At 53.8% G+C, this 14,044-nt stretch overlaps 4 protein-coding genes across 4 annotated transcripts; 3 read left to right on the forward strand and 1 right to left on the reverse strand.

The window, feature by feature from the left end:
* Positions 1 to 387: 387 nt before the first annotated feature.
* BBA_01268 (nrap protein) lies at positions 388 to 3,746 on the reverse strand (the record flags this gene model as incomplete). The annotated part of the gene is made up of 2 exons (XM_008596365.1): positions 388 to 3,450; positions 3,501 to 3,746. The coding sequence occupies 2 exons, from the start codon at positions 3,744 to 3,746 to the stop codon at positions 388 to 390; spliced, it is 3,309 nt and encodes a 1,102-aa protein (XP_008594587.1).
* A 1,586-nt stretch (positions 3,747 to 5,332) lies between these two features.
* Positions 5,333 to 8,955, forward strand: BBA_01269 (coenzyme A transferase; the record flags this gene model as incomplete). The annotated part of the gene is made up of 4 exons (XM_008596366.1): positions 5,333 to 5,392; positions 5,460 to 6,827; positions 6,878 to 7,005; positions 7,782 to 8,955. 4 exons carry the CDS (start codon positions 5,333 to 5,335, stop codon positions 8,953 to 8,955), a joined length of 2,730 nt encoding a protein of 909 aa, XP_008594588.1.
* A 1,359-nt stretch (positions 8,956 to 10,314) lies between these two features.
* On the forward strand, positions 10,315 to 11,196 carry BBA_01270 (casein kinase substrate phosphoprotein PP28; the record flags this gene model as incomplete). Its single annotated transcript, XM_008596367.1, has 3 exons — positions 10,315 to 10,384; positions 10,468 to 11,009; positions 11,083 to 11,196. The coding sequence occupies 3 exons, from the start codon at positions 10,315 to 10,317 to the stop codon at positions 11,194 to 11,196; spliced, it is 726 nt and encodes a 241-aa protein (XP_008594589.1).
* A 619-nt stretch (positions 11,197 to 11,815) lies between these two features.
* On the forward strand, positions 11,816 to 13,682 carry BBA_01271 (surfeit locus protein 6; the record flags this gene model as incomplete). The annotated part of the gene is made up of 3 exons (XM_008596368.1): positions 11,816 to 11,836; positions 11,964 to 12,047; positions 12,156 to 13,682. 3 exons carry the CDS (start codon positions 11,816 to 11,818, stop codon positions 13,680 to 13,682), a joined length of 1,632 nt encoding a protein of 543 aa, XP_008594590.1.
* Between the last annotated feature and the right edge of the window lie 362 nt (positions 13,683 to 14,044).

Genomic DNA, 14,044 nt, shown 5'->3' on the forward strand with positions numbered 1-14,044 from the left:
GAATGTTGACAGGGCGGGATGGGTCCATGGCTCTCTTAATTTGTATATATGCATGTTGTTTTTTATACCATGGCACGGCGTTGCTCTTCACTTAACTTTTCTTATTATCTTTTCTTGAATAGAGCTCAAATGTGAGAACCCGCGCAAGTGGTTCTCGTTACCAAGATGGGGTTGGCTGCTTCTGTTCCTGTTTGAGTGGATGATGGTTTTCTGCGTATGCTAGGTTGTAAGGAGAAGTAATGAAGCCACCGTGACCCTTTCGTACTCAAAATATGTGAATTCTTCTCGAACGGATGCTGACGAAATTTTGATATAGTTGTTCTATATACAGTATGAAGCTATGCTGACCGTGTAAATGCGATTTTTCTTTTTCATCCTCGTTCTGCATTACTCTTGATCTTTGGCCACCACCTCAATCGTTTTAATTAGCGCGCCGCCGATGCGCGCAATCTCCAGCAGCACTGCCTTGCGATTCAACTCGACCACATCATCCTCATCGCTCTTATCACCATCATTCTTAGTCGGCACCGCGCAGAAGTTGTACGGCAGGCCTGCGCGAAACTTGGACCGCTGCAGGCGCGGATTCCACAACGCCGCAATCGTCGCGTCGTCGTCGTCAGCGCCTGGAAAGAAGACCAGCGTGTCCTCGTACACACGCCGCAGCTCTTCGACGAGCACAGCCGCGGGTCTCGCGCGCACCGGCAGCGGTGCTCGGCCTGTCGCACCGTCGAGGTTGCGAAACTGCGAGACGCGCGGCGCGCCGGCGTCGCTGCCCGTGTCACGCGCAATCGTCCGCAGCGCCTTGCTCGAAAGGTGAATGAGCACGTCAAAGTCGTGAAGGGCGGGCTCGAATAGTAGACGGGCGTCGAGGCGCGGCGGACTGCCGGCGTCGCGGACCAGCTTGCAGGCGGCTTTGGCGAGGCGCGTCATGCGCGCGGCGACGAGCTTGCTGGGGCCGTCTTGCGTGTAGGCGAGGCCGGAGCGATCGTACGAGGTGGCGACGACGAGCACGACGTGGCTCATGCCGGGGTCGCGCTGGCGCCAGGTTTCCAGCGTGCGCTGGATTTCGCCGCGCTCGTTCGCTGCCAGCTCCTCGGCGGTGTCGAGGACGAGCGGCTGTTCGCGCCAGTCCCATCGCGACAAGAATGCGAGCATGCGGAGGAAGCCCGTGGTGACCGAGGATGGCGCCGCCCAGGGGTACGGCTGCAAAAAGACGTGCAGGGCAAAGAGCTCAATGAGCTCGGGGCGGACGTGGCTGGTGAGCTTGTGCGCGACGAACCAGGCTTTGGCGAGGCGGATGGTAGGAGAGAGCGCGGGCAGACGCGTGCAGTATGTAGCAATGGTCTGCGTGTGGAGGGGGAGGATGTCGAAGAGCCAGTGGAAGCGCAGGCCGACCTGCTCGGCCTCTTCGCGCACGTGGTGGTCAAGGATCTTGTTCTGTACCTGTCGCTCGAGCAGCGTCTCCTCAAGGTCGCAATGGATGCGGAGACGGAACGCGGCGCCGCTGTCATACAAGATGTCGAGAAAGGCAAGGTTGGAGATGCCAATGTCTTTGTTTTCCCGGCCAAGATATGTCTTGATGTTGTTGTGCGCGCTCGTTAGCCGACGGTCAATGTCGAGGAGGAATTCAATCTTGGCTTCCTGGATGGCCGTCAGGTTTTCCGGCCACTTGCTCGACTGCTCAAAGTAGAGATTGACGTCGATGAGCTCGACCGTGTCCTTGTGAAAGCCGACCAGCGGCGCCTCGACGGACGCGTAGCGAGCGAGGGCAGAGACGGCAGAGAGCTGGCGTATTTGCAGGGGCAAATCGTCCAGACTGCGGATATCGTGCTCGAGTGTTTGAAAAGACCGTCGCGCGGCATCGAATGCTGCCTTGTCGAGATTTGAAATATCAATGACGGTGGCCAAACTCTCGCCCACAACACATACATCGCTCTGAGCGAGCTTCAGGTGGCGGCTCAGAGCGTGCTGGGCAATTTCTTGACAAATGTCAAGAGGAAGCTTGCTCGTCCATTCGACGCATTCCAGAATGCTTCCATCCTTGAAACGACGCAGCTCGGCCTTGTCACCCCAAAACTGACGAAATCTGGCTGCGTCCTTTTGCTCTTCCGCAGACGGACCATGCTCCATTTGTCTGCTCATGTGCGTCAGCTCAAAGATGACACCAACCGAGACAGTAGCCGGGGCAGGCGGGCAGGTACTGGCAAGATTCCACTGCTTCCTTGGCGGCAGCTGGACGTGGACTAGTTGCGCGCGATTGCCAAAAGCCTTGTGCAGAACTCTATGAGCATCGAGACCAAAGGATGTGATTTCGCTTAGACGATCGGGTGAAGCGGCGTACTTGGCAAGGTTGGGGTTCTTGATTTCGAGCACAGCATCGAACACCTGCAGCGGCACATCTACTTTGGTGATGAAGGTCGAGTCAAACTTTTCAGAGGCCTCGTCCGTGAGTAGCTCAGTGGTAGACTTGGCGCACATCTGCAGGTAGTTTGCCGATCCAGGCGTCATCTTAAACAGAATGTTGAGCTGTCGGATTGGGTCGAACATCACGGGTCCCGTCTCCTTGATGGACTCTGCAGCCGTCTTGAACGCAAATGCCTTCTTGGTAAAGTCTGTCGTGGACAGAAACTGAATGGCCGCCTTGAAGAGCTCGGTGGCGCTCAAAGACGTGGACAGAGCGGCGGCACCGTTTCTGCCGCCAGTCTTGAGCAACAGCGCAATCATAGCTGCCCATTCAAAGTGTCCGAAGCCGCCTCGAGATATGGCGCTGCCAAACCCTCGCTGTTGAAGCCAAATCCTGCCAAGGACACAGGCGTCTCCGAATGCTGTACACTCGCTTTTGGCGTTTGTGATGACTCGGAGGTACTGGATGAAAGTTCTCTCGGCATTGAGGGTAGAATTGTAGAACGGCGTGCCCGTCGGGCTCGACTTGCTTGCATCTATCGTGTCGATTCGGATGTTTGTCGCATTCGGGGTCAGTTTCGACCAAGGAAATAAGTCTTCAGGAGCGCAGGGGATGAGTCTGATGTGGGCATCGTGCTTTGCGGATTTCTTGGAAGATTTGCCGGCTTCTTGTCGAGGCAGACGAAGGACGAGAATAGGGAGCAGAGGGTTTTCATGGAGGAGCTCGTAATGGATATCAATTTTGTCGTCAAGGTCAGCTTTGATTTTTGCGGCAATGTACGCGATGTAGTATGCTCGTCGGTAAAAGTAGCGCATATCGAGATAGTCCTTGTCTTGAAAAAGCTTCTTGGGCATCTGGACAACCATATCGATTCCCAGGCGCTCTTGGGACTTGGTCAATGTCTTGCCGACGAAGCTGCCAACAACGTTGCATTGCGCTGGCGGTGAGAATGCTATCTTGTAATTCGAGTCTTTGGTAGGTTTCGGTTCTGGGTAGGGGATCGTGATGCGATGCTTCTTTTCAAACTTGATAGATGCATCGTGTATCTGGCAGATGTTAGCGAAAGTTTCTTTCATGTCTCGTAATTTCTACGAACAGGCTGAGCATCCTGGGGCTCTATCGAGTCTATGATGCCTTTTATTTTGTGTAATTGGCTGTCGAGGCCTTCGAAAGCAGCGGCGTAATCGAGCTTGGTGTCTTTGAGCAGCGCGTCGGTTTTGAGCACAAAAGTGCTTGCGGTAGACAGTCGAGCAGCGTCGCGGGACTCAAAATCAATCAAGCCCTTGTGACGAATACCCTGACCTTGATGGTCGAGCTTGCGGCGCTTGAATACAGTCTCCATGGTGTTGCGCCAGGTTGCGGTGTTGAAGGCTGTCGTCGGCTCAACTTTTTTTTGTCGCCTGGATTTTTTTGGCGGATAGAGCCAAGGTTGCGGGGCGATAAGCTGATAAACAATGTGGCAGTCGAGGGGTTCGCGAAAGAAAAGGCCTTTTATGAACCAGAAGGAAACAAAGAAAAAAGAAAAAAAAAGATGCGAAAACTTAGAAGAAGTTAGTAGAAGATTTGTTAACAATTATCTGCAAGAGTCTCAAGTCGCGAGTATACACATGTAGAGGCGTCGTTTTCTCTCTCACGCTGGGTAGTGACTTGACCACCTAAGCATCAAGGGAAGCATAACAGAAGCTAAAAAGACTCAAACGCATGGCACGGGCTTCTCCATCTAGAGAAAATTGTTCACCCGTGCTCTGCTACAATTGCTGCTCATGGGTACTGTGAATGGTTACTACATTGACTCGTCACATTGTGAGGCGCACTTTTGAAAAGGCTTCGCGTAGTTGGATACGGGTGAAGTATCAATCCCGCACAAGATTTTACTTCGATAGAAACCGGCATCTTTGTCTGTCTCCATCTTGTTGTAGCATAATTAACTAGTGAATTCGGATCCAGTTCTGGTGCAATGTCTAATCAGCGATCTAGCAAATATGCAAGCCATACTCCGTAGAGAGTTCAGTATTCTCCCAGCTCATGAAATGAGGAGTAAGGTAGCAGCCCAAGTACTTTGTAACCAGGCCGGGGCAGGCCCCAAAAACGCAGGCACAATCCTTAAATGTTTGTCTCGTGTCCGATGCTCGGACCAAGAGCTCATGAACTGCTGATCTCTTGCTAATCTAATAGACGGCTTATATAAGCATAGTCAGCGCCGACTCAGCGTCAGACCAAAACGCGAATCCTTGTCTTTGGAGTCTGGACTATATCGTTACCGTTCCTTTATCCGAAAGGACAGGTCGGAATGCACCAGAATGAGAGGGGGGCGGAAGTACGCTAGAAGAGAAAGCGGGAACGGAAAGGGTCCGGGACTTGAATCGGGACTTGAATCGGGACTTGCGACTCCTCGTGGCAGGATATTGTCTGCAGCGACGAGTTACGAAATACTTCACGAAATGCAATTAAATCGTACTTGAAATGTCCAGGTACTTTTCATTCCGGACCGCAAACAGATGAGAAGCGTAGGTACCCGCATTCCGCTGGACGCTGTGCTGGACGGTCGGCAGACTAGGTAGGTAGTTAGGTAGGTAGGTACCTACCTACCTTGGTAAGGTAGGTGCCCTGCCCGCTAGAATGATCACCCAAACTCGTGTCTCTCCACTGTATTTGGTACCTATCTAGTAATCGTGCTTCCCCAGCTTCTCCGACACCCCGGAACGATGCGTTCCTGCCCGGCCAGCTGCGGTTCAAAAGCACTCGGCTTTCCGGCCGTGCCCAAACCATCACTTCCTCTGCATGATCTTACACGCACCTTGCGCGCTTTGTCTTTCGCTTTCACACCCAATCTTTTCTGAGCCTAAAATCTCTTTCTTCAGGACCAGGGGAACAGCCTTCTGCAATCCAAATTCATAGCACACCAACACTCCCTTCACACCTGTCGCAATGCCTTCTACCGTCATGCGCATGCGCACCTTGGGCGCCTTTGCCCGCCACGCGAGCAACGTGAGTCAACTCGGTCTACAGGCATACCTGCAATCGACTCTGGACCACTGACTTCCTGCGCTCACAGCCCACGGCCGTCTTCGCCAGACAGTTCTCCGCCACTGTCCGTCGCGCCGAGATCAACAAGGTCCTCCCCTCTGCCGCCGAGGCCATCAAGGACATGAAGCCCAACGCAACTCTTCTCTGCGGCGGCTTCGGTCTTTGCGGTGTTCCCGATACTCTGATTGACGAAGTTCTCAAGAAGCCCGAGATTGTTGGCCTTACCGCTGTTTCCAACAATGCTGGTACTGACAACTCTGGTCTTGGCAAGCTTCTCAAGACCAAGCAGGTCAAGAAGATGGTGGCCAGCTACATTGGCGAGAACAAGACCTTTGAGACCATGTATCTGACCGGTGAGGTCGAGCTCGAGCTGACTCCCCAGGGCACCCTCGCCGAGCGATGCGCTGCTGGCGGCAAGGGTATCCCCGCCTTTTACACTCCCGCTGCCTTTGGCACCGTTGTCCAGACTGGAGACCTACCTCTCAAGAACAAGGCCGACGGAACTCCCGACGAATACTCATACCCCAAGGACGTCAAGGTCTTCAACGGCAAGTCCTACCTTCTGGAGCATAGCATTGCCGGCGACTACGCCTTTGTCAAGGCCTACAAGGCCGATAAGCTCGGCAACTGCCAGTTCCGTCTCGCTGCCAACAACTTCAACGGTGCCATGGGTCGTAATGCCAAGATCACCATTGTCGAGGCCGAGCACATTGTCGAGCCTGGCGAAATTCCTCCTGAGGCTGTCCATTTGCCCGGCATCTATGTCAAGCGCGTCATTCAGAGCAGTAGTCCCAAGAATATCGAAAAGTACACCTTCAGCAAAAACGACAACGACCCTGATGCCAAGGCTGCCCTCGGTACCGGAGAGACGGCCGCCAAGCGTGAGCGCATTGTTCGCCGTGCTGCCAAGGAGTTCAAGAACGGCATGTACGCCAACCTGGGTATCGGTATGCCTATGCTCGCCCCCGGCTTTGTTGGGCCCGAGGTAGAGGTTCAGCTTCAATCCGAGAACGGTATTCTCGGCCTTGGACCCTACCCCAAGAAGGGCTCCGAGGACGCCGATTTGATCAACGCCGGCAAGGAGACTGTCACGCTTAACCCTGGTGCCGCCGTCTTTGGCAGCGAAGAGAGTTTCGGCATGATTCGCAGTGGCCGAATCGATCTTACTATTCTTGGTGCCATGCAGGTCAGCGCCAGCGGTGACCTCGCCAACTGGATGCTGCCCGGAAAGGTCAAGGGATTTGGCGGTGCCATGGACCTCGTCAGCAATCCATCTGCCACCAAGGTCGTCGTCACCATGGAGCACACCGACAAGAAGGGCAACCCCAAGATCATGAAGCAGTGCGCTTTTCCTCTGACCGGACGCGCTTGCGTTTCACGAATCATTACCGAGCTTGTAAGTGGGCATGCTCATTTTCATTGCTCCATTTCGCTAATACTTCACAGGGTGTCTTCGACGTCGACTTTGTCAAGGGCCTTACCCTGATTGAAATTGCCGACGGTTTAACGGTTGACGAGATTAAGAGCAAGACCGAGGCTCCCTTCAAGGTTGCCAATGACTTGAAGCCTATGCTGTAAATTCGCGTTGGGGTGTATCAATGCGTGACGATGAGAGTTCGGTGTTTCTGTATAGTGGGATCTTCCGCGTAACTGTTACTTCGGTCATTAAAGCAGTTGCCGCATTGTCAGGCGTTCTGATCTCGTTTCTCCTGCTTTGAGCATAATTTCGAAAAGCCAAATTTCGAATAAATCCATATCATATTTCTCTGCCTGATTTACCGCATACCAAAATGATTGCGTACCTTCCGCGCTATAATTTGCTCCAGTTTCCAGGTAGTCGCAGCGGACATGGCTTTTGGCGCTGACAAACGCCTGCTTGCGTTCGGCCCTGAGAACCGCCCAGCACCAACTGCCAGCTGCTTGGTCACTACCCTCTCACTATTTGCCACTTTTCAAAATCAATCTTTTGAAATCGATATATCTTATCATGTCGCAATGTACGACAGCCTCTCCGGTATGACCATTAAGCAGTGGAGCGTGCCAGCCCATTTGCCATCGGCGCAGGGGAGCCTCGACTGGTCGCGCGCCGCACCCTTAAAGTACCAGGAGCCTCGAGGGGGGAGAGTGCGCCCACTCGTAGACATTGCGATACGCACTCTTGCAAAAAACATTGGCCTGGTATCGAAGGAGCACCTGGAAGCTCTACCAGCGCACATACTCGGGCGCCTTTGGCGGTTCCTGGAAGCAAGGTTTGTGGCTCAATCTCAACAACGGCTCTGGCTCTGTACCGCGGGACGCCTCAGCTGCCCATGTGTCGCTGATTTTTCGTTTACTAATTATCAAAACCTAGGGGAGGTGCCTGTCTGCATGCATGGAAGATATTCTCGGAATTTCTCATGACTGGCGAGCAAAACGACCCAGCGCTCGACCTGTATCGGTTCCGACAGCATCTTTGTCACCCAGAAGAAGAGCTGAAGCTGTATATTCAGCCCCTTAACTCTGCATCTGTGGACTTCATTTCACACATCATCATTTCTGGGAACTGTATCTTTCAAGGTAATGAGCTCTTGGCGCTAGCCGATATGAAGAATCTGGGTGTGTTGGAGCTCATCAAGCCCGCGGACGGCATTTTCGCCTCGTTTCCCCAAGTGAACGACCGCATCATCCGTGGCTGGTCGGAGGCAGTCGACCCTTTCCCTTTACTGCGAGTTTTAAAAATCTGGGGCGATCAGACGGTCACCGAGGTGTCACTACGGTGGGCAGCAAAGTTTCCGTCTCTGGTGCTCTACGATGTTATAGCGGGCAAGGACGGCTGGACGTCTGCATGCGAAGAAGCGAAAGCAACAGGCTGGACAGTATCTCAACAAATAGCAAGGTCGGAGGACATGTCTATTCTCCGATATCTGATGCTTTTTGCCCCCAGCGAAGATATGGCCATGAAACGGTTCTTTGATCTGTCTAGGAGCATCGACGACGACCTTATCAACTTGTCCAGAGACGCACGCTGCGTGCTTAAGCATGTGTCATACAACGAGGCGCCGCCGCTTCTCGACTGCTTGATGGATTCAGCCAAGGTGTCTGTGATACAGCCTGACATTTCTCGTAAAGCGGTGCCGACCGAAACCCAATTTTGCCATGAAGCCGCGTTTGAGGCATGGGCATTTTGGCTATATTCTCTAATAGGTCAGCTTTCCGGTGACCGCGACATGGAGAGCAGGGGCATCGGACCGAAGCAACAGACCGTCGCTGGACCGTTTGTGCTGCCATCGAAGCCCATGGCATGCCTTTTTCTCGGGCACAGTGGCCACGGCGGCATCACCAGCAAGCCGTCATACATCAGCAGAGGGTTGTTTGCGACTAAGCGTTTTACATTTACCAGGCTCGAAATTTTGAAGGGCATTATCCCGCCAAACACCAGACTTGCAGCAGGAGCTGCCAATTCCGAGATTGCACCAAAGCGGCAGGCTTCGGTGAAGCATAACAAGCGGAAGCGGATCGAGGATGTCTTGGGTTCCTTTGGCTGATTTGTCGCGTCATGGAAAGGTCAGTTGTGAGTCAACAGCGGGTGTCATATCGAACGAGTCAGACGAGTCAGTAAGCGTTGCACAAGCAGGACTCGGAAACTTGAGAGTTGGAGATGCTTTGCTGAGCGAGGCGCGAAAGTGTGCTAATTCAGCGGGCATTCTGACCGCAGAATAGAGTCCACTGGGAAAGCATAGTTCAGCACTAATGCCATTGGATATAGATTTAGGGGTGATATAAATTGAAGCGTATCGTTTCTACGAATGGGGCGTCATGTCTTCATGAAAATCTTCGTCGCCGGTCTAGCTTCAAACTGGTGGGTGAAGGGCGAAAAAAATTGTGCCACTGGTAAAATTTATCTGCCCCAAACGGGAGAACAGTAGGACAGAAGGTAAAACAGCGGCCATCACTCTTTCCTCCAGTTTCCCCTCCAGTCTCATCCATGGAGTAATGGATGCCAGAGTGAATATGAAGGATGATATGTATTTTCTAGTAGGTTGAAGAAGAGAAGGAGAAACAGACAAAGCTGAGCGGCTCCGCGCAGTTTTCTAGTAGCTCGCAAACGGGGCCGCGGAAGAATGGCCTATCATTCTTCCGTGGGCTGGTCCCTGCCACTGTGGCTCAGGCCCTGGTAGGCAGGGTTTTCTTCCCACACCAGCCACTTATAAATTGTCCTGCAACGCTGTACCTAATCATGCACACGTATTACGCTCGCAGGGGTCATTGCCTTGGCTCTCAGTGGCTGGCCTGGCGCTACTGCCAGCGGATGCTCCCGCCATTTTTGTGACTGAGACTTGTAATGAGTAGCACGTTGGCACGCATTGCATCGAGATGGAGAGCCATTGTATGACTGTAAGTAAGAAAAATCGAATCTGGGGTGTGTCGCTTCATTTTGAGCATCATCAATCTTGAAATTCTCCATTGCCCTACTGCGGGTGTCGTGTGAGTCCTGCAGCCTCAAGACCTCAGACTTGTAGGGTACAGCCCCTCCACGGTTGAGTCACCGAATACCTCAGTTTTGACTCATAGCCACGACCGTTACGTTTCGTATCTTGTAAAGTGAAAAACGTACTACTTAACTTGGTCTCATGAGGGACTTGCTGCCGTTTATATACCCTTGGCTGAGGGACTTGCTGCCGTTTATATACCCTTGGCTGTATCGTCTTTGCGTGTTATGTCTGGCCTGATTACTCGAGCTCGCCCCAAAATCACATTCGTGCCCGAGTCACCTTGTGTACCCCGCTACCCCGCCTCCATCACCAGCGCATCAGGCTTGCAATCTCTGCCAGTCTCTCGCCCTTTCTCCTCCATCACTTGACACCTACATACCCGCACACATCCGTGCACCCTCCGTTTTCAAAATGCCTGCTCCATCAACAGCAACAAGCTCCCGCGGCCGTGGCGGCAAATTTAAGAAGTATACCCGTGGAGGTATGTTCCTTGGGCAGCTCGCATACCTTTCCAAAGAAGTTACCTTCTTATTCGACCTCAATGCTAACAATCTGTCCCGCTAGGTGGCCGACACTTTTCTCGCGATCTCCAACCCGCCGATGCCGAAGGTAACAAGGTCAGCATGTGGAGTCCCGACGCCCAGCACAGTGACGAAGACGACGAGTCCTCAGAGGGGTCCTCTGACGAGGACGTGGGTAAGGCCGTGCCCGCGGCCGAGGCCAGCCGTGAGGACCGCAAAGCACAGAAAAAGGCCAAGAAGCAGGCCGCGATAGCCAAGTCCCAGGGTCACTCCGTTGAGGTCGGGGACATGCCCTCGAGCGACGAGGACAGCGATGAGGACATGCCCGCCAACCCCAACCACTCCAAGGCCGCGCGTAAGCAGACGGCCGTCGCCACCAACGACGAGGTCGAGGAAATTACCGATGGCGTCGCCAAAATCAGCACCCCCGGTAACCGCAAGGAGCGCGAGGCCCTCGAGGCCCAGGCCGCCAAGGAGCGCTACATGAAGCTCCAGGCCGAGGGCAAGACTGACCAGGCCAAGGCCGACTTGGCCCGTCTCAAGCTCATCCGCGAGCAGCGAGCCGCTGAGGCTGAGCGTCGGCAGGTAAGCATAATTTCTCTCCCTCCGACGCCAACATGATGTACGGCAGAGACGGCTGACCCGCTCGTAACACCAGGCTGAGAAGGAGGAAAAGGAGGCCCAGGACAAAGCCCGCAAGGCCGAGGTCGATGCGCGAGAGAAGAAGCTGCGTGAAGCTGCTGCTGCTCCTAAGAAGGGCAAGAAGAAATAAGCCAATCGCTTGCAGCAGAGTGGTCTTGGGCGGCCTTGGGCGCTCGCCCAGAACCCGTGTATATATTAGCCGTGCAATCGCAAATTTCAGCCTTCGACAAGTCAAGCAATTGAATTGTAACGAGCCAAATCTGATGATCCAATTATACCAATTACTAGGCGGTATGCCCTTGCCTAGACCGTTTGTTCTAATCATCTTGCTTTGTGCGTGGTATTGTGTTGCACGACGCGGTGGCATGCCTACTAACCATCACTTGCGCACCAATCGAGCAGTTCCTCGTCGTTATATCGAAAGACACAACAATCGAACAATAAAGGCACTTTTTCCATATCATTCCATTCGCCAACTCGTAAACACAGTCTGCGAAAGTCGTTGGAGTAGAATTAGCCAGGTCTCTTATCGATTACCCCACACTAAGGCCAGCGGCTCAGCCACTCAAGAGCCGCCTCCAGCAAATGTCGACGAAAACTTCCCTGCCCGCCAAAAAAAATCCGCCTCCAGTCGCCGACCGCCTTAACCACCATCCACGAACCGCTGTTGTGAATATTTTTGCGGCGCGTGATTTTGGCGGTGCTATAGTAATACACAGCATCATATCAGTTCTGCCGAAATTGTCAGCATGGCGGAAGCATCGCTGCAGGTTCGTGTGCACCCGTTTCACTGCAGGCATGCAACCTGCTTGCCGCCCAGCTCCTCGATTTTTATTCTACGGCGTGAGCTGGGCAGGCGGACGCACTGCAGACTGCAAGCTGATAAGTCGACTATAGGATCGCTTGCGCGACCACGCAAAGGCTTTTGACGGTCTTTTGAGTCTTATCCCGGCCAAGCAGTATTACGGAGAAGACAACAGTGTACGTTAATCCTCAGCTTCAAGGCTTGCTCCATTGGCTCGGCACACCCCTTCGGACCACTGCAAGTGTTTTTCCATCGTCTCTCTTACTGACAATATTTGTATAAAGGACCAATGGAATAAGAAGAAACAAACGAAAAAGGAAGCCGCCGCCGCCCGCCGAGGAAGACTTGATCCCGACAGCGAGCTGAACAAGAATGCAAAGGAAGTCATGGATGAGCGTGCCCGCAACAAGCGCAAGCAGCGCCAAGAAGATGAAGACGAAGAAGAAGAAGAAGAAGAAAACGGCGAAGACGATGCTCTCGTTGCCATGGAGGGTGTTGAGGCTGAACAGCCGGGTCAAGGCTTGCGAAAGGCTACCGAAAAGCCGAGCAAGAAGCAAAAGGTCGAGCCAGAGAGAGACGACGATGAGTCCGGTGTCGAAGCCGATGTCGCAGTGGAGGATGAGGCTCCCGCAACTGAGCAGTCAAAGCTGTCCAAAAAGGAACAAAAAAAGGCCGCCAAGCGCGAGCGCAAAGCCGAAAAGAAGACTGCCAAGAAACGCGGAGACGACGAACAAACATCAAGCGCAAAGTCTTCCAAGGACCAAGAAGCTAGCGAGACTTCCAACGCAAAGACGCAAAAATCCAAGAAGGAGGCTAAGGCCGCCGCCAAAGCCGCATTGAACGAGGACGAGGCCATGCCCGATACTAAAGAACCTTCTGGCTTTGCCGCAAATCTCGACGTCGCTGGCCTTGATGCCAAAGACGACTCCGAAGCCATCTCGGAGCCTCACTCTCCCACGTTCGACGCTGCGGAGCCTGTGAGCACCACCACTTCCGTCTCCTCCACTATCCCTCCCTCAGAAAAGCCCAAGCACATTGTGATGCCCAAAGACACGTCGGCGCTCAAGGCGCGCCTGGCCGCCAAGATTGAGGCGCTGCGCGCGGCCCGCAAGGCCGACGGCCCGGATGGCAAGCCAATCCGCACGCGCCAGGAGCTCATCGAGGCGAGGCGCGAGAAGCAGACGCAGCGCAAGGAGCATAAGAAGGAGCTGCGACGAGTCGCTAAGCTGGAGGAGGAGCGCAAGCGCGAGGAGGCGCTCGCATCCAACTCTCCCGGTCTCATGAGCCCCGCCGTCGAGGAGGGCAACTTTTCTTTTGGCCGCGTCGCCTTTGCCGACGGCTCCCAAATGTCGCACGACCTTGGCTACGTGCTCAACCAGGGCCGGCGCAAGGGCCCCTCGGACCCCAAGACGGCGCTCCTCAAGGTGCAGAACCAGAAGCGGCGCCTTGAGGAGATGGATGCCGAGGCCCGCGCGGATATTGCAGACAAGGACGCCTGGCTCACGGCGCGGCGCCGCGCCGAAGGCGAAAAGATTCGCGACGACGAGGCGACGCTCAAGAAGACTATCAAGCGCAACGATGCAGGCAAGAGGAAGAGCGAAAAGGCGTGGGCAGACCGCATCCAGGGCGTGTCGCGCGCGCAAAAGGAGCGCGTCAAGAAGCGAGAGGACAACCTGCGCAAGCGCCGCGACGACAAACTTACAGGCAAGGCGGGAAAGAAGAAGAAGGGCGCCGCGGGCGGCGGTGGTAAGAAGAAGGGTGGGAGACCTGGTTTCGAAGGCAGCTTTGGTGTGGGCGGACGCAAAAAGTAAGGAGCTGTTGCTGTGTCGTTGTTTTCGGTGCAACCTTGTCGGGTTTTCATTTTATTTATCACGAGAAACAGCAGGAAAAGAGTCCTGTATTACACACTATGGGCGGCTGCGAAGAAGAAAAGATGAGCAAACCATGGCATTTGTGGTTGCCATGTTTGAAAATTTGCCTGGCGTTTCCGGGGTCTTGCTGTCATTTTCTTGTTGCATTGCGCGTTTTTGTATCGCATGGGCTTGTTTATACACAGCCATCTTGTTTCTTTTGTTCCTTTTTCTTTTCCAGTCTTGCCGTGTTTATAGCGTCATGATGTGACCAGGGACAAGGACAGACATTCTGAAGCGACACATGACGGTCGTCTTGTGTA

This window comes from Beauveria bassiana (assembly GCF_000280675.1).
Source record: "Beauveria bassiana ARSEF 2860 unplaced genomic scaffold BBA_S00003, whole genome shotgun sequence".
Taxonomy (NCBI): Eukaryota; Fungi; Ascomycota; class Sordariomycetes; order Hypocreales; family Cordycipitaceae; genus Beauveria; species Beauveria bassiana.